We start from the raw sequence: 19529 nt of genomic DNA on the forward strand, positions 1-19529 counted from the left end.
AGAGTCGAATCAAATCATTGTAGATAATGGAATGATTTACTTTCTTTTCATCCATTTGGGCAGAGACAGAAAGATTTGGCTGTCAAGGGTTTAACCCCACAAAACTACAATTCCCAGTGCAAGGGAACATTTTACCCAGCGGGTTTGTGAATGGAGAATCCTGCAAGATGGCGACTAATGCAACTGCTATAAACTTACCATCTTTTGATTGTCCAACATGGTGAGAAAATGCATTTACCGGTATATTTACGTTGTACAAAGACATCAAGTGCATGCAAAATCACAAAACAGCATTACTTTTTTATTTTGTAGCTAGAAACGTATGTATTCCTTTTAGCCACGTCTTATTAGCTAACATATGCTAGCTAGCTGATTCATTTCACTGAATGGTGTGCTTAGCTTTTGGTCCTTGTTGTTTCCAGGGCAGGCAAGCCCCCTCCAGGACTCCATTTGGACGTGATGAAAGGGGACAAAATGGTCGAGGTAAGAGCTTAGGGCTTCTGTGGCGAAAATTTGAACTGCCTATCTCTATTATCTGTACTCTTAACAAGGCTAGATATTCTGTATGGTTCCTTAGAATATGGCTAATATCTTGCATAATACATCAGTCATTACGGAGCTGATGGGTTTACTTACTTACTTTCTGTACTAACCAACTGTACCAGCTCTATCAAAAGCTGTGATAGAGAACCATAGGATGTAGTCCCACGTGATGTAGTTTACCTATAAATGTCTATAGTATAGACTGTCTACTTCAATATACAATATAGTCTACTTCAGTCTGTATACTTCAATATAGGTAGCTAGGTGTCATGGTGTACTTAACTAAATAAACTAATTGATCATACATGCATGCACCAGATACGGACACGACTGTTCTCAGCCCAGTGCATCCTGGTGCCTGAGTTCCGTGACTGTTGGGTTTTAAGAAAGGTGCCACAGAAACATCAGCCCTGATATTTAAGCTCAGGAGTGCACTCTTGAGTTATGGCTCAGAGGCACAGGGCTTTAAACTGTTTCTTACATCTGGCAAGGATTTCATTCAATGTTATCAGTGTTGTTAGCCTGGGTGTCTGTTTAGGATCTTTTGCCAACTCCTTATGGAATTGTCATGCAAAAACAGCTTGGCGTGAGAATGAGTGACGAGGAGTTGGCAAGAAAGCAGAATTATATCTGGGACCACCAGGCTAGGATGTTGTGACATAAGAAAATACATGTATTGCCCAATCTGTTGTTATGATGGTGAATCCTTGAAGAAACTGATCATTGACGAGAAGAAGTACTACTTATTCGGGAGGAACCCGGACATGTGTGATTTCACCATCGACCACCAGTCATGTTCACGCGTGCATGCTGCCCTGGTCTACCACAAGCACCTGAAGAGGGTGTTCCTTATCGATAACAACAGCAGTAAGTGAACTGTCGTGTTCATCAGTCTGTAAAATAGTTTCTTACCTCAGCTAGTAAAAAGTACTCAAAATGTAACAGTTGCATTGCCTTAGAGGAGTGCACTGTAGAATCAAGGCTGTGCAACTGTTACTCTTTACTTCACTTACTTTTTCTAAATTACATCCGTACATGATATGTGGACTTGAAGTTTGTAAATTACGTTCTCAGCGCATGGTACCTTCCTGGGACACATCCGCCTGGAGCCCAATAAGCCTCAGCAGGTCCCCATAGACTCCACCATGTCGTTTGGGGCGTCCACGCGAGCCTACACCATCCGGGAGAAACCTCAGAGCCAGCAAGGAACCAACGCCGCCACGGGGGACAGCAAGGCAGGAGAGGACGAGGAGGGGTCTAAGGGTCTCTTAGGGTTACCAGAGGAGGAGACCGAGCTAGAGGTGTGTCTGTGTGTCTTCTGTAGTTGTCTACTTGGGCATTTGTCTGGACATGCTGGTAAGGAGGGTGTGTACTATTACCACAGTAGCTCTATGTAAAGCGGGACATCCTGAGTTATCTTTTGTTCTGTCAGTGTCTTTAGTGTTTTTTAGCTCTCGCTGTTCCCAATTCCGTGTGTTTAGTGTTGACTTTGTTTCACTTCTCCTTTCCCAAACATTCATCCATTCCCTGTCTGGGCTGTGACAGAACCTGACGGAGTTCAACACGGCGCACAACAAGCGCATTTCCACCCTGACCATCGAGGAGGGCAACCTAGATATCCAGAGACCTAAGAGGAAGAGGCGGAACTCAAGAGTCACCTTCAACGAGGACGATGAGGTCATCAACCCGGGTAAGCTCTCTCTTCAACTCCATTGGCCTAGCACCAGTACCCCAGTGCTGTTGAAGTATTGGTTCTTTATCTGTAGTTGAGGAAAAGTGTTTCTGTGCCTGTCTTCAAATTTCACAGTGTCTAAGAGACTTTTTAAAATGTTATGATTTAAAAGGAAATACTGATCCTAGATTAACTCTTACTCTGAGAGTCTTTGTGAACATGGGCCCTGATTTACAGTACCAGTCAAAAGTTTGGACACCTACTCATTCAAGGGCATTCTCTCAACCAGCTTCACCTGGAATGCTTTTCCAACAGTCTTGAAGTAGTTCCCACATATGCTGAAAACTTGTTGGCTGCTTTTCCTTCACTCTGCGGTTCAACTCATCCCAATCCATCTCAATTGGGTTGAGGTTGGGTGATTGTGGAGGCCAGGTCATCTGATGCAGCACTCTATCACTCTCCTCCTTCGTCAAATATCCCTTACACAGCCTGGAGGTGTATTGGGTCATTGTCCCGTTGAATAACAAATGATAGTCCCACTAAGCGCAAACCAGATGAGAGGGTGTATCCCTGCCAAATGCTAAATAAATCACTGACAGTGTCACCAGGAGAGCACCCCCACACATGTGGAGATCGTCCGTTCACCTACTCTGCATCTCACAAAGACAGCGGTTGGAACCAAACATCTCCAATTTGGACTACAGACAAAAGGACAGATTTCCACCGGTCTGATTGTCCATTGCTCGTGTTTCTTGGCACTAGCAAGTCTCTTATTATTATTATTATTGTTGGTGTCCTTTAGTAGTGCGTTCTTAGCAGCAATTGGACCATGAAGGCCTGATTCATGCAGTCTCCTCTGAACAGTTGATGTTGAGATGTGTCGGTTACTTGAAATCTGTGAAGCATTTATTTGGGCTGCAATTTCTGAGGCTGGTAACTCTAAAGAACTTATCATCTGCAGAAGAGGTAACTCTGGGTCTTCCTTTCCTGTGGCGGTCCTCATGAGAGCCAGTTTCATCATAGCGCTTGATGATTTTTGTGACTGCATCTGAAGACACTTTCAAAGTTCTTGACATTTTCTGAATTGACTGACCCTCATGTCTTAGTAATGGCCTGTCGTTTCTCTTTGCGTATTTGAGTTGTTCTTGCCATAATATGGACTTGGTCTTTTACCAAATAGCCATATCTTCTGTATACCACCCCTACCTTGCCATAACACAACTGATTGGCTCAAATGCATTAAGAATTAAAGAAATTCCACAAATTAAATTTTAACAAGTCACACCTGTTAATTGAAATGCATTCAAGATGACTACCTCATGAAGCTGGTTGAGAGAATGCCAGGAGTGTGCAAAGCTGTCATCAAAGCAAAGGGTGGCAACTTTGAAGAATCTCAAATATAAAATGTATTTTGATTTGTTTAACACTTTTTTTTTTTTACTACATAATTCCATTTGTTATTTCATAGTTTTGATTTATACACTATTATTCTACAATATAGTAAAAAATAAAGAAAAACCCTGGAATGAGTAGGTGTGTCAACTTTTGACTGGTACTGTAAGTATTTACATAAACTGAGGCCATCAGACTGTTAAACAGCCATCACTAACATAGAGAGGCTGCTGCCAACATACAGACTCAAATCACTGGCCACTTAAATAAATGGATTTAATAAAGGTGTTACTTTAAATAATGCCACTTTAATAACGTTTACATATCCTACATTACTCATCTCATATGTGTATATACTGTATTTTAAACCATCTATTGCATCTTGCCTATGCTGCACGGCCATCGCGCATCCATGTATTTATATGTACAGTTGAAGTCGGACGTTTACATACACCTTAGCCAAATAAATTTAAACTCAGTTTTTCACAATTCCTGACTTTTAATCCTAGTAAAAATTCCCTGTTTTAGGTCAGTTAAGATCACCACTTTATTTTAAGAATGTGAAATGTCAGAATAATAATGATTTATTTCAGCTTTTATTTCTTTCATCACGTTCCCAGTGGGTCAGAAGTTTACATACACTCAATTCGTGTTCTGTAGCATTGCCTTTAAATTGCTTAACTTGGGTCAAATAATCCCCAGTTTACAATTGGCTCATTCATCCCCCTCCTCTCCCCTGTAACTATTCCCCAGGTCGTTGCTGCAAATGAGAACGTGTTCTCAGTCAACTTACCTGGTAAAATAACGGTAAAAAAAAAAAAAACTTTCGGGTAGCCTTCCACAAGATTCCCACAATAAGTTGGGTGAATTTTGGCCCATTCCTCCTGACAGAGCTGGTGTAACTGAGTCAGGTTTGCAGGCCTCCTTGCTTGCATATGCTTTTTCAGTTCTGCCCACAAATATTCTATATGATTGAGGTCAGGGCTTTGTGATGGCCACTCCAATACATTGACTTTGTTGTCCTTAATTAAGCCATTTTGCCACAACTTTGGAAGTATGCTTGGGGTCATTGTCCATTTGGAAGACCCATTTGCGACCAAGCTTTAACTTCCTGACTAATGTCTTGAGATGTTGCTTCAATATATCCACATCATTTTCCCACCTCATGATGCCATCTATTTTGTGAAGTGCATCAGTCCCTCCTGCAGCAAAGCACCCCCACAACATGATGCTGCCACCCCCGTGCTGCACGGTTGGGATGGTGTTCTTCGGCTTGCAAGCATCCCCCTTTTTCCTCCAAACATAATGATGGTCATTATAGCCAAACAGTTCTATTTTGGTTTCATCAGACCAGAGGATATTTCTCCAAAGAGTATGATCTTTGTCCCCATGTGCAGTTGCAAACTGTAGTCTGGCTTTTTTATGGCGGTTTTGGAGCAGTGGCTTCTTCCTTGCTGAGCGGCCTTTCAGGTTATGTCGATTTAGGACTCGTTTTACGGTGGATATAGATACTTTTGTACCTGTTTACTCCAGCATCTTCACAGGGTCCTTTGCTGTTGTTCTGGGATTGATTTGCTCTTTTTGCACCAAAGTACGTTCATCTCTAGGAGACAGAACGCGTCTCCTTCCGGAGCGGTATGACGGCTGCGTGGTCCCATGATGTTTATACTTGCGTACTATTGTTTGTACAGATGAACGTGGTACCTTCAGGCATTTGGAAATTGCTCCCAAGGATGAACCAGACTTGAAGGAAGTCTACAATTTGTTTTCTGAGGTCTTGGATGATTTAATTTGATTTTCCCATGATGTCAAGCAAAGAGCCACTGAGTTTGAAGGTAGGCCTTGAAATACATTCACTGGTACACCTCCAATTGACTCAAATGATGTCAATTAGCCTATCAGAAGCTTCTAAAGCCATGACATTTTCTGAAATTTTCCAAGCTGTTTAATGGCACAGTCAACTTAGTGTATGTAAACTTCTGACCCACTGGAATTGTGATACATTGAATTATAAGTGAAATAATCTGTCTGTAAACAATTGTTGGAAAAATTACTTGTGTCATGCACAAAATAGATGTTCTAACCGACTTGCCAAGACTATAGTTTGTTAACAAGAAATTTGTGGTGGTTGAAAAACGAGTTTTAATGACTCCAACCTAAGTGTAAGTAAACTTCCGACTTCAACTGTATATATTCTTACTCCATCCCCTTACATTGTGTGTGTATAAGGTAGTTGTGTACTTGTTAGATATTACTGCACTGTCGGAACTAGAAGCACAAGCATTTCACTACACTAGCATTAACATCTGCTAACCATGTGTATGTGACCAATAGAAGTTGATTTGATTTGGTTGGGTGAAAATAATGACGTGTGTGTGCCAGTCTAAACCTGTTGCTTCACCCGTAATGCATGCGGTAACTCGGTGCTTCTTGAAACATTACAGAGGACATTGACCCTTCAGTGGGGCGCTTCAGGAACATGGTGCAGACTGCTGTCGTCCCTATAAAGGTAAGCCTGGGTTATATCCATAGTAAGCCACTAAAGTGCATCTATTGCCTGAGGTGTCAAGATCCTTTTGTACAATCTCATTGCGATTTAAGGAAGCCTATGATTTAAGAAAATTGCAATGATATCCCAGAAACATACACTATACATAGCCTGCAGATGAGTTGCTACTCAATCTTTTGTCATTTCCACTCTAGAAACAGAAAATGGAGAGGCACGGCTCACTTAGTATGGACGACGTTGTCACGAGGCGCATCCACAACTACACCTTCGGCGGCGGCCTTTACGGGGACCTGCCACCCACCAGCCACGAGGGCCACCCCACCGGGGCCCCGAGCGGCGCCACTATCCTGGGCGGTCTCCCTCTGCCCTTCCCAAACCCAGCCCCAGAGGTGAACCTGGCCCCGGACGCCCCCCAGCCACCTGTCACCCTCAACCCTGTCCCAGTCACAGGCCCCTATCCCTCCGAGGTCCTCAACGAGCCCCGCAAGAAAAAGTATGCCAAAGAGGCATGGCCAGGCAAGAAGCCCACTCCCTCCTTACTAATCTAACCCTCTCCCTACACTACGGCTCTTTCTCAATTTGTCTTTCCTCTATTCCTTGCGTCCTCTCTCATGCATTGGAGAAGATCCAAGGCTGTTTCCTCTTGGACTTTCTCCAATATATTTTGAGTCTGAGGCGAGGAGAGGACACGAGGAATCCAGGAAAGCCGAATTGGGAAAGAGCCTATGTGGTGGAGGCAGGGCTGACTCTCAGGGTATGGGCGGAGACATCAGGGACCATGACCCGTTGGAGGCGGATTGATTTTACTTATAAGACTGTTTTGGGGATTTTATAGTTTTGTCAATGTTTTCTACGTTACTTCCTCGTTCTCCCAAAGACTTGAGTAGTACATTCCATGAAGACAGAAACACCACTACTTCGGGAGCTGAATGTTTGATGCGTTTTACAAATTAAGTCATATAAAAAAAAAAGGCAGTTCTTGGCAGACCAAGTCAGTTGGTCAGGTAAGAGTAACTTGTGGCATAAATCGGTGTCCCATGGCCGTGATATATTATCTCTAAATGATAGTCGGGCATCGTGCAGGGAAACAAACACGAAGTGGATGTAACTTAACTTAGCCCTTATGTTGGAAACAAACATTATGTTCTCATCCAGATTCACATGTATTTATTTTCCAAGCTACAGCGCACAATATTACAGGAGGTTTTTAAAGGACCTGCTCCGTGTTATCATTTTTGCCATGGAAAAAAACATTGCGATACTGGTATCATCACAGCCTAATCGTTATATGGTTGGTCACTGTGAGTTCCATATTACTATCTCCACTTCCTTCTATACGGTCTCAGTATTGGTTTGAAGTCGATCGTTGGACGTAGTATTTTTGCTCACTGTAAACATGCGTATACAGAGCATTCGGAAAGTATTCAGACCCCTTGACTTTCCACATTTTGATACGTTAGTCTTATTCTAAAATGGGTGATTTTTTTTCTTCTTATCAATCTAAACCTTAAAACCCATCATGACAAAGCAAAAACGGGTTTTTAGAGATTTTAGCAAAGATAAAAAGGTGAAATCACATTTACATAAGTATTCAGACCCTTTGAAGCACATTTGGCAGCGATTACAGCCTCGGCTTCTTGGGTATGACGCTACAAGCTTGGCAGAACTGTATTTGGAGAGTTTCTCCCACTCTTCTCGGCAGATCCTCTCAAGGTCTGTCAGGTTGGATGGGGAGCGTCAACGCACAGCTATTTTCAGGTCTCCAGAGACGTTAGATCGGGTTCAAGTCCGGGCTCTTGCTGGGCCACTCAAGGACATTCAGAGACTTGTCCCGAAGCCTCTCCTGTGTTGTCTTGGCTGTGTGCTTAGGGTCATTGTCCTGTTGGAAGTTGAACCTTCGCCCTAGTTAGATGTCCTGAGTGCTTTGGAGCAGGTTTTCATCAAGGATCTCTCTGTACTTTGCTCCATTCATCTTTCCCTCAATCCTGACTAGTCTACCAGTCCCTGCTGCTGAATAACATTCCCACAGCATGATGCTGCCACAACCATTCTTCGCCGTAGGGATGGTGCCAGGTTTCCTCCAGATGTGACGCTTGGCATTCAGGCCAAAGAGTTCAACCTTGGCTTCATCAGACCAGAGAATCTTGTTTCTCATGGTCTGAGAGTCATGTGCCTTTTACTGAGGAGTGGCTTCCGTCTGCTGAGATGGTTTTCCTTCTGGGAGATTCTCCCATCTCTAAAGAGGAACTCCCATTGGGATCTTGGCCAGCTCTAGGAAAGGTCTTGGCGGTTCCTAACTTCACTGTTCTTGGGGACCTTCAGTCCTGCAGAAATTTTTTGGTGTTCCTCGACACAATCCTGTCTCGGTACTCTACGGACAATTTCTTCGACCTCATGGCTTGGTTTTTACTCTGAAATGCAGTGTCAACTGTGGGGCCTTTTATATAGACAGGTGTGTGTGTGCCTTTCCAAATCATGTCCAATCAATTGAATTTACCACAGGTGGACTCCAATTTAGTTGTAAAAACATCTCAAGGATTATAAATGGAAACAGGATGCACCTGAGCTCAATTTAGAGTCTCATAGCAAAGGGTCTGAATACTCATGTAAATAAGGTATTTATTTCTTTAATAAATTGGCAACATTTTCTAACTGTTTTCGCCTTGTCATTATGGGCTATTGTGTGTTGATTTAAGGAATGTTTTACATTTAATCCATTCTAGAATATTGCTTTAACATAACACTGGAAAAAGTCAAGGAGTCTGAATACTTTCCAAATGCACTGTACATTTCTTTTTTTAATATCTATTTGAGAACTGTTTTATACATGATGGATTATTATAGGAATTGACATAAGCAGTTCAGAGTTTCTGAAAAATGTCCTTTTCTCAAGACGGAATAGGACTGTAGGTTTATATTTTTACACTTCTATCAAGATGAGTGCCGCGAGGAGAGAATGTTATGTGTAATCAGTTTACATTCACAATCAATCTCGGTAATAAAGAAACATTAATAGACTGCACAGAGTATTTTTAAATGCGTTCAGCCCATTATCATAAAGATATCGGTATGACCTGTGAGTTGCAACTCTGCCTGAATGTTAGTGAGTCCTGTAGTCCTCTAGATGGCGATATGTACAATGTAAATTTGCCTGATCTGAGCCACCGATTTTAAAATGGATTGGTCACATGAAATTAAAGGTGGTAAGGTTCTCAGTTGATGCAATTTACTGTTGATTATTGTTTTGCAGGCCTTTGAAATGATTCATTTTTAAATATGGTACACATGGTCTTGCATCACATCCATAAAAGGGCTCTTAAAATTGAGCTTCTTGATGTTCAAAGAACTGCGTTTGTTTTCACACCAGCCAAATAAATTCTTAGGTTGCCCCCTTTTATTGGTTAATTAAACATTTGTTATATTTGAGCAATCTTGCACAAGCCATGCTATTTGTATCAACTTTGTACAGATGGACAGACATGTGTGCCCAGACCTTTTGTTCCTCTTTCGGAAGATGATGGCTTTTTTATTCACATAATACACTGTAAATAAAAAAAGAATTTTGTCACAAACATGTCTTTATGTGCGGTTTACAGAGTAGTGTCATTTTTACGTGGTAGTAGGCCTATATCTTCAAACACCATGATTAAATTGGGTTTTGGTCAGTTATTTTTTGCATTCCAAGGATAGTAGCTATCTCAGTATCTACCAGCACATTGCATGAAGTGTTTGGCCTGGTACAGAATATTTCATAGACAAACATTGACCAGGCAGACTCATTTGTGAGGACTTTGAACACAGCCATCAGTGTTGGTCAGAGCATGCCAGTCTGTCAGTTATGTGGTGAAGGCCAGCCCAAACAGCACTTAATGTTTCTCAATCCATCAGCTGGGAGATGCCCATCTAGTGTGACCCTTTACTCAGTGGCATGGATGCTAACTGTTGGGTGGTGGTTCAGACTTTACATACTCATGTGACACCATAGCAGGGTTGGGGTCAATTCCATTTCAAATCCAGTCAATTCAGAAAGTAAACCAAATTCCTCATTGAAGAGAATTGGTATTTCCGTGTATATCCTGAATTGACTGGAATTGACCCCAACCCATAGCATCTTGGGTGTATTTAGGGATTGGAAAGCACTTTATTATTGCAGATAGAAATAGACTGAATACAGCTGACACGATTTCCTATCAGACAAACGTGTTGTGTAGAACAGAAATTGTCTATCTGAACGTTCGGCAACGTTACAGGCCCCTGATGTGGCACCATGCATTGCTCATGTTCAGGATGGCTGCTTTCTCTAGTCATTATGAATACCAGTCCAACAAGTCAAGTTTAGAATCATTTAACAACAATATAGTTAAGGTCAGTGACCTGTCCAACACATAGAAAACTCACTAGTATTAAAGCACTGGTTTTGTGGATGGGTGTGGACATTGAATCATTTTGCATTTCCACTGCTTTCTCAGTGGGTTTCTGACCATCTATTTTTCCGTTTTGTTCCCCAAATCACCACAACAAGGAAGGAACACATTCACATCACCACATGGTAGGATTGTAAAAGAGAGAGTTTACTCAATTAAACAAATGACACATTGGTTTTCTTACCCTGTAAGCAGTCTATGGACAAGGTATGACAGCAATTCATGTTTTGGTTGAATTTCCCTTGCACCGTTTTAGCATTTGTGGCACAAATCCCATTCAAGTCATGGGACTGATATTAGAATTTTTCGTGCATCATGTCCATGTCATCCAACAGTATCTCAAATTTATTGTGAAGCTCAAGTTCACTTATAGATTATTTGAACATGATGTGTGAAAAATGCTAATACCGGTCCCATGACTTGAATGGGATAGCGTGTGGAAACAGTGCCAGGGAAACTAAACCAGAGCATGGATTGCTGTCGCACCTTGTCCACAGACTGCTTACAGGGTAAGGAAACCAATATTACCTTTGTAATCTGGGTGAACTATCCAATAGTACTTAAATTGATGGTTTTATGTATTTAAATAAAGGTCAAATAAATAAAATACAAATCATTTGAAGTGCTATGTACATTCAAGTGGCAGTGAGGGAATAAGTGTTAAGTTACGTGAGGTAGCGTGCTGGAAACATCATGCAAAACACAAACTTGCCTGGTAAACCGTATAGGCTTGGATATGTTATGGATAACAACGAAGAGAAAGCATGTCATAAGAACCTCTTATTGTTCTTAAAGGGACAGAGGTATACTCTCAACGGAACTGTCTTGAAAATACATTGATTTGAGAGAACGCAAATGAATGGATTACACCAGCAATTTCCTGAGTGGTTTGCACCACACTTTTATTTGAAATAGTGAGAATAACATGAACTCAATCCTATGTCTATTCCTTTTCAAACTGTCACATCACTGACAAGGGACATTGACTTACCATAGGCTATATGTCAAAAGGAAAAACAAACAACATTTAGGCAGTTAGTTACTGGCAAAATATTAGTAACATAAATTAGTGTTAAATTCATCTTTGTATATAAGACATTATATAAAATTCCCTTTACATGGATATTTCAATAAAAATTCTGAATATAGCTTTGAGAAGTTAATATTTGAAAAATATTCCTTAAATCAAAGTTTTATTTCCCATTTCCTGGTGAATTAGCATGTTAAAAACAAATTCATATGAACATTCCACAAACAGTAGCCTATGCCTGATAATAAAAGTGCAACTATAACATTCCTTATGGTTCAAGATCGACAGGTTTGATTTTCACATGGATCCCGTTGAGTGAGCGGAGCACCAGTCTTGGAATCATTTTTGGTTTCTTCATTGGGTCCTCGGTCAGCTGATATCGCTTGAGTGTCTGTGCCACCACCACCTTCATCTCATTCATGGCAAAATTCTGCCCAATGCAGTTTCTACAGAGGGAGAAAAAGACATGGAAAGAATTGTGTTGTAGAACTACTGTACATTCACCCTGTGTAATAAAGAAGTTATGCGGTAAGATTATCAAAGGTTTATAGCTCTTTTATATAATAAAACATCATATAATAAAACATCATCAGACAGAACCTACAGCTCTTTGTAGTGAGTTCAGCCTGTGCCTACTCTACAGACCTATAATAACTACTGTTGTGTCAGAGGGGGATGGGATCTAGCCTGATCCCACATCCATTTGTGCTGTTTTGCCAAATCCTACTTTCATTGTCATGCCAAACAAGACAGTACAAAACAGATCTGGGACCATGCTAGGTCCCATCCCCCTTTGACACAACAATGGGTGTTATTATAGTTAGGTTGGATCTAGATCACAGGCATCAAGGGACCGAAGGGCTCCAAAATCCAGTCAGGTAAATGAGTAGGTCTATGGTTCCATCCTAGTCCCAGACTACTAATGTGAGAACCAAACCCTGCTGCCAATGCTGCTCTCTTAAATAGTGGCTGAGTCACATGGCACTGGTGTGGTAACGAACCTCGGGCCGGCAGAGAAGGGGACAAAGGCATGGGGTGATCTTTTTGCAGAGTTCTTGGGCAGAAATCGGAGTGGGTCGAATGCCTACGAGAATACAAAATAGAAGAGAGACAAATAGTAAATAGAAACAGTGGAAAAGACTATATATGTAGACAGCTGGTCCCAAATATGTTTGTGTTGTCTTGTTCATTGTCACTGCAAACATGACCATATGAGTTGGCAAGACAGCACAAACAAACCAGGCTGGTGAGACAAACTGCCACCAGGCTTGTGTAAACAGGTTTTAGTTCCCTATTGTGTAAACCCTGAATCTTATAGCGATAGATTAGTCAAAATCAGACCAATGGTTTTACTGCTAGGTCATAATGATTTCATTACAAACTAACTCAGCAACAGCCCCTTCCTCTGTCAATACTCTAGACCAGAAACACATGATTTGATGACGCATGTTCAGCTGTTCAAGCTAGCATTTCTTCTACTACTAATCACAATTGATATTAACCCTGTGCAATGTTCATGAGAAAATTGTGTTCATCAAGATGGTGTGCTTACGTTAGGGTTCTCCCAAACGGTTGCGTTCCTATGAATGCCAAAAATGCTGGTTCCAACAAGACAACCTAGAGGGCGAAAAGAGAGATGAATTATACTTCCACAGTGTTGCACAGTGTTAGCGCTTGACATCTGTTTTGTTTCCTATGGACACAGCGATAATATTGTCCATGCTGCAAAAGGATCCATCTGCTGAGGCAGAAAGAGAGACTATCTGGACAGATTCTTGTCGGTCATTGGCAGTAATAAACACGATGAGAAGAACATGGTGAGAATGCTCCAACAGCACCAATTCATTTGATATAAAAAAAAATACTAGGGGCCAGTTTCCAGGTCACAGATTAAGCCTAGTCCTGGACTTAAAGCACTTTAAAATGGAGGACCTCCAATTAATATTTTACTTAGTCCAGGACTAGGCTTAATGTGTGTCCAAGAAACTGGCACTAGAAAATATATCAGTTTATGAAAAAGATGAATAAACACACTGATTGTAGAGACACAGTTCATCTCTACATACGAACTAGTTGGTGACAATCGCAATGCAATAAGGAGAACTAGCCCTGGAGACAAACAAACACAAGTTAATATTTAATTTGTTATAGTCGATGACCGAGGCAAAGGTTAGGGAGGACTCCATTGCAACCCCTTATGGCCTCATGTTAAGCTACAGAGCCATTGTGCCTTTAAAACTATAATTTTAAAAAGTCCCCTGCATGGCCTGGAGTGGTCGGTGTAGTGGTTAGTTCCACTGCCTACAGCAAATATACCTACCAGTGTCGGCGTGGATTTGATTCCGACCCACTGCCTGTGTGACCCACTCTCCTACCACTGTCTCGCCTCAGTCCAGTAAAATGTACAAAATAGTCCCCTTCGGTACATCACAACGCATTTAAAAAAAAAAAAAAGTACACATTTACCTTTAGGCACAGTCCTCCCATCGAAGAACGTCATAGGTTTGGTTATCTTCCTGGACATCCCAGGTACAGGAGGGTAGAGGCGGAGGGATTCCTTTATACACATGGTTGTGTACGGTATTTTACTGAGATCTTCCCTGAAGAATGCAGATCATTATCTTTATATCAATTCTCTTTTAGTAAACACGTTGCCATTTATTGTGTGGCTCCAATCTAAGAGCAAACACAGGCTGATCTCCCTTTACTCTATCTATATCTAAAATAAAGGAACGGCTTTGATAACTAGTTCCAAACATGGAACCTATTGGCGATTGTGTAGCCCTTAGCTGCAATCAATGACCAAAAGCGCCCTCTTTGGCCTCATGGGTGGAATGTTATTAATATTTTGCATCATTTCATAATGAATAAATATTTAAAATATTTAGGAAGAAAATCCGGTGTTTCTATCTCAAACCATTTTGTTATATTTCAGTCTTCTGTGATGTATATAAAGTGTAATATTGGGATGCAAGCTCAAAATGTAATACATTTCAAGTCTATATCTGAAATGGTACAGGTGACATGGTACAGCCCATAACCATGTGTGTGAGGTCTAGACTTTTGTTTCAAAGTAGATTTGTTTAAGACTACCAAGAATCACTCTGAGTGACCCTGATTTAGCCCACTGCAGTAAAAGGTTAAATGATCCCCAAAGTAACAAAAGAGTCATTTATATATACTGTAGCTGCGGACTGTAAAATAACCAAATAAAACCTTGAAACTGATATACACCCCACAGCATGATCTCTGAAAAATACATCTGGACAGTACAGCCTTCCACTTCATGTCACTCTCCTCCAGCCAAATGAATGCATATCTAACATGCAACATGATCAGGACAGTAAATCAGGGCCCGTAAAGCATCTCAGAGTAGGAGTGCTGATCTAGGATCAGTTTTGTCTTTTAAATCATCATGATCAGCATTCCTACTCTGAGGCGCTTTATGAATACGGGCCCTGGACAGTGGAACCTACCATTCCATGGTGTCCCTCCCCTCCAGGACGCTGATGACCTCGTCCCTGCAGATCTGCTGGTGCTCCGGGTTGCAGGCCAGGCTGTACAGGGTCCAGGAGATCCCACTGGCTGTGGTGTCGTGCCCCTCAAACATGAAGGTGTCCACCTCCGCTCGGATAGCCTCATCTGACAGGCCCTGCTGGTCCTCGTCCTGGATTGAAAACCATCAGGAACAGTCAGATCCTTGCATGTTCTTCCTTGTTTGGCTTCATTTTATGGAAAAGGTATAACTCGCACACCTATAATGTTGCTAGCCTGGTCTCAGATCGGTTTGTTCTCTTGCCAACTCCATTGCTCATTGTCAAGCCACGCCATGTGTTTGGCATGACAATGACTGACAAGGAGTTCGATAGCAAAAACAAACTGGCACTCGGGCTATCGTGTTACCAGTTGCATGGAGAGAGAATATAATGAATAGAGAAGAAACTCTGGCACACTGGCGATCTTGAGGCTACGATGAGTTTCTATTCGAATTGACTTCATTCAATGACATACTATGCCATCGCCGATGTAGCCGTTTTAACTAATGAGCTGGTTAGATGATCGCATAAATGGCACAATGGTGGATAATAGTGTAGTAGTGTAATAGAGGTGTGACGTACTCGCGCGCAGAGCAGGATATCCAGAAAGTCCAGGTTTCTCTTAGCCTGTATCCTGCCCAGTTCCTTTTCGTCCTTTAAGGCCTCTTTTCGCTTTCGTATGATTTCCTCTACAAGCAGAGGGCATCAATAAAATGTTCGATCAAAATGTATTTATAAAGCCCTATTTACATCATAGATGTCACAAAGTTCTATACAGAAACCTAGCCTAGAACCCCAAACAGCAAGCAATGCAGATGTAGAAGCACGGAGGCTAGGGAAAAACTCCCTAGGAACACATCATGGGAGAGCATCAGACATAGCAGCAGTAGCATAGCTCATTCTTATGACATGGTTATAACATGGTTAAGCCCATAGCTGTACATGAATACAAGATGTATAATCAATAGGAAATACATACATGCATACTCCACAAGGCGAATGCATATATGCTGCTTTTTCAGCGTACATTTGCTTTGTCAAATTCATACATATAAATGTTTTCAGGGCTAAGACCTGCTGGTGCAGGGGATTAAGCTAATAATTTCAACCTTCATTCACAGAACGCACCTGTATGACTGTGTGCAACATTGCATGCTTTCCTGTATTTGTACCCATGTGGGCTAAGTTGGAAGATCCACTCGCTGTGGTAGGGAAAGGTCCGGAAGCGGACATTCACCAGATCACTAAGCTCGTACACAGCCTTGATGTACGAGTTGGTTCCACTGAAATGAGAGTAAAGCAACAGAAAAGTATAAGTTACTTCCTCTCAATCATTGCTTATAGGCAGGGCCCTGAGTTTTTCCTGATCATGTGATCTGGCCCGAAAATCTCTGGGCCCGTACTCACAAAGAGTCTCTGAGTACGAGTGCTGATCTAGGATCAGGTCCCCTCTGTCTATATAATCATATGAATTATGATCTAAAAGTCAATTTTTATAACATTAACACTGACAAGACAAGATTTTCAAGATGGGCAGATGTAAATGGCAGATAATGCAGTGGTTAAAAACATTTAACTGACTGACCTCTCTCCCCCTCGCACTGTCTGGCAGTTAGTGTTGGAGCTGAAGGCACACTTCATAATGCTGTCCAGTGTCATGAGGCTCACATGCTCAAATAACTCAAATGACTCGTCGGATTTTGAGTGAGTCTCCCATTTGTCCTGGAACAGAAAGAGGACAGACATAGTCAACTTGCACAAGATGGATAGTTACATACTCATAGTACATCACTCCCTTATTAAATGACCCCTTTAGCTTGTTCATGCAGAATTGCCCTCCATATTCAGTTGTCAAACTATACAGCATTCTAATACAGTTGGGAGAATATGTAACGTTAACTCTTATGCAATTAGCTTTTTTGGATCCAGAAATTCCCCCCAAATAGGCTATGGTTGTCAACCTGTACAGTAATTAGGGTAGAGATAACAAAACGCACCAGCATAGTTTTGGCAGAATCAGCCATCATTTTGACATAGGGCTTTAAAACATCGTAATGGAAGGTCAACCTGTACAGTAATTAGGGTAGAGATAACAAAACGCACCAGCATAGTTTTGGCAGAATCAGCCATCATTTTGACATAGGGCTTTAAAACATCGTAATGGAAGCCAGGGGTCAGGAGTCTTCTGTGGCGGAACCATTTCTGACCTTCAGACACCAGTAAACCATCCCCTAGAGAGAGAGAGAGAGAGAGAGAGAGAGACAGAGAGCACATCCTGAGAAACACATATGTTGTACGTTCATGCAAAAGAATAGAAGTAAAGAATATACACTACCGTTCAAAAGTTTGGGGTCAATTTCTTGCATGGAATAGCCTTCACTTCTCATAACAAGAATAGACTGACGAGTTTCAGAAGAAAGTTATTTGTTTCTCATCATTTTGAGCCTGTAATCAAACCCACAAATGCTGATGCTCCAGATACTCAACTAGTCCAAAGAAGGCCAGTTTTTGTCACGTTCCTGACCTGTTTTCTGTTGTTTTTGTATGTGTTATGTGTATCTATGTTGGTTAATGGTTTACCTGATATGGTTCTCAATTAGAGGCAGGTGGTTTACGTTTCCTCTGATTGAGAACCATATTAAGGTAGGTTGTTTCACATTGTTGGTTGTGGGTGGTTGTTTCCGGTGTTTGTATGTTTGTTACCACACGGGACTGTATCGTTCGTTCGTTTGTTTGTAGTCTGTACCTGTTTGTGCGTTCTTCGTTGTATGTAAGTTCTAAGTCCAGGTCTGTCTACATCGTTTGTTGTTTTGTAGTTTGTTTAAGAGTTTTTCGTCTTCGTCTGTTTTTTTGAAATAAATATCATGTCTAATTACCACGCTGCATTTTGGTCATCTGATCCTTCTCTCCTCTCCTCGTCTGAGGAGTAGGACGAAGTAGACGTTCGTTACAGTTTTATTGCTTCTTTAAGCAGGACAACAGTTTTCAGCTGTGCTAACATAATTGCAAAAGGGTTTTCTAATGATCAATTAGCCTTTTAAAATGATAAACCTGGATTAGCTAACACAATGTGCCATTGGAACACAGGAGTGATGGTTGCTGATAATGGGTCTCTGTACGCCTATGTAGATATTCCATAAAAAATCTGCAGTTTCCAGCTACAATAGTCATTTACAACATTAACAATGTCTACACTGTATTTCTGATCAATTTGATGTTATTTTAAGGGCAAAAATGTGCTTTTCATTAAAAAACAAGGAAATGTCTAAGTTTACCCCAAACTTTTGAACGGTAGTGTACATTATAACCATAACTGTATAATTGCCTAAGTGGCATGTGTCATAACGTTATTGAAAACCAGAACTGCACCCAAAAGGATGAATATTAGAAAATGCCGATTCTTAAAATATCTGCAGTTAAATATATAGAATCTAATGTTGTTGGTTCAATATTTGTAACATATGTGATTATGGCAAAGACAATGCAACCTTACCTATCCATGGAATAAGAAATCTATATGAAAGGTCATCTTTGGGCTCTATTAAGAAAGAGAGTGAAACCGGTATTCTATCACATGTACTGAGATTCCATAGATAGACATACATAGATGCAACTAGTTTAAATAATGATGTGAGTATTGTCGTTCAAAAGAGACCAACCTGTTGATGCCAGGATGGTTTTGACATAATCTGGGTGGTGAATATTGAGGATGGAAACAAATGGACCAAACCACATTTGAAATGCAAGGGGGTACGATTCTCCCCATTTGACAACCTTATACATATCGTTCCCATCTTGTTTAAACTGCAAGACAACAGAGAAAACATGCACTTATATTTTAAAGCAGCAAACGCAAGAGCGTGACACCGAAACTTGCCCCAAGCTGATGCTACAATGTTGAAGTCACTCAATGTGCACGTTCAAGAAATTCTTATTTTAACCTACCTCTCGTACATGCCCGAAAAGCCAGTGTTTTGGTGGTCCTGGGAATGTCTCGAGCGCCCGAATCAATTCATTCCTTTTGACAATAAGTTTAGAGATTTTAAGAATGATATAGACCAAGCTAAATATTGCAACCAAGTGATGAATGCGATAGGAATCTAGCGTCACTTTTTTCAACGTTTCAAATAACTCCATTGCAATGGACGTCTAACTGCCGAAGGCTACCATTGACAACTTTTACAACAAAAGATCACGGTCTAGTTAATGACATAACTGCGCAAAGCAGAAGAGAGTAGGGAGGGTGGTTTGAGGTTTGTCCCCCAGACAAATGTTGAGGGGCGGAGTCCAGCCTGCCAGAGCAGACAAGGCACTGCATACCAATTATTTGCCTTGATCTATCTAATTCTTGTTTATTCTTAAATCCTTGATATCTTCAAATATTCAGCTCTGCAAATATCAGAATCATGTTTTCCCACCTGAC

At 41.2% G+C, this 19529-nt stretch overlaps 2 protein-coding genes and 1 non-coding gene across 3 annotated transcripts; 2 read left to right on the top strand and 1 right to left on the bottom strand.

Moving 5' to 3' along the window:
- The first annotated feature begins 54 nt into the window (after positions 1-54).
- LOC139573905 (nuclear inhibitor of protein phosphatase 1-like) lies at positions 55-8773 on the top strand. Its single transcript, XM_071397871.1, has 7 exons — positions 55-220; positions 423-483; positions 1257-1410; positions 1618-1844; positions 2089-2233; positions 6052-6116; positions 6311-8773. The coding sequence occupies exons 1-7, from the start codon at positions 168-170 to the stop codon at positions 6662-6664; spliced, it is 1059 nt and encodes a 352-aa protein (XP_071253972.1). The 5' UTR covers positions 55-167; the 3' UTR covers positions 6665-8773.
- LOC139574896 (small Cajal body-specific RNA 1) lies at positions 853-1006 on the top strand. The gene has a single exon (XR_011674853.1). It is a non-coding gene; the product is annotated as a small Cajal body-specific RNA 1 (non-coding RNA).
- Positions 8774-11416: 2643 nt separating the features above from the next.
- LOC139573904 (cytochrome P450 4B1-like) lies at positions 11417-19342 on the bottom strand. Its single transcript, XM_071397870.1, has 12 exons — positions 19052-19342; positions 18766-18910; positions 18600-18644; positions 17210-17337; positions 16692-16828; positions 16235-16389; positions 15689-15795; positions 15047-15237; positions 14037-14170; positions 13123-13187; positions 12572-12654; positions 11417-12016 (listed from the first exon to the last, which is right to left on the bottom strand). Exons 1-12 carry the CDS (start codon positions 19241-19243, stop codon positions 11839-11841), a joined length of 1560 nt encoding a protein of 519 aa, XP_071253971.1. The 5' UTR covers positions 19244-19342; the 3' UTR covers positions 11417-11838.
- Positions 19343-19529: the final 187 nt, after the last annotated feature.

The sequence above is a fragment of the Salvelinus alpinus genome, chromosome 4 (genome assembly GCF_045679555.1).
Source record: "Salvelinus alpinus chromosome 4, SLU_Salpinus.1, whole genome shotgun sequence".
NCBI classification, from domain to species: Eukaryota; Metazoa; Chordata; class Actinopteri; order Salmoniformes; family Salmonidae; genus Salvelinus; species Salvelinus alpinus.

Bases quoted from the DNA above. Each gene is read 5' to 3' on its own strand.
- LOC139573905 (XM_071397871.1), top strand. From the start codon at position 168: ATGGCGACTAATGCAACTGCTATAAACTTACCATCTTTTGATTGTCCA. The intron at 484-1,256 runs GTAAGAGCTTAG...GAATCCTTGAAG, and splicing joins AAGGGGACAAAATGGTCGAG to AAACTGATCATTGACGAGAA. The intron at 1,411-1,617 runs GTAAGTGAACTG...TTACGTTCTCAG, and splicing joins CCTTATCGATAACAACAGCA to CGCATGGTACCTTCCTGGGA.
- LOC139573904 (XM_071397870.1), bottom strand. From the start codon at position 19,243: ATGGAGTTATTTGAAACGTTGAAAAAAGTGACGCTAGATTCCTATCGC. The intron at 16,829-17,209 runs GTGCGTTTTGTT...TTTCTGTTCCAG, and splicing joins ATTCTGCCAAAACTATGCTG to GACAAATGGGAGACTCACTC. The intron at 12,655-13,122 runs GTAAGCACACCA...GTATTCTCGTAG, and splicing joins CCGTTTGGGAGAACCCTAAC to GCATTCGACCCACTCCGATT.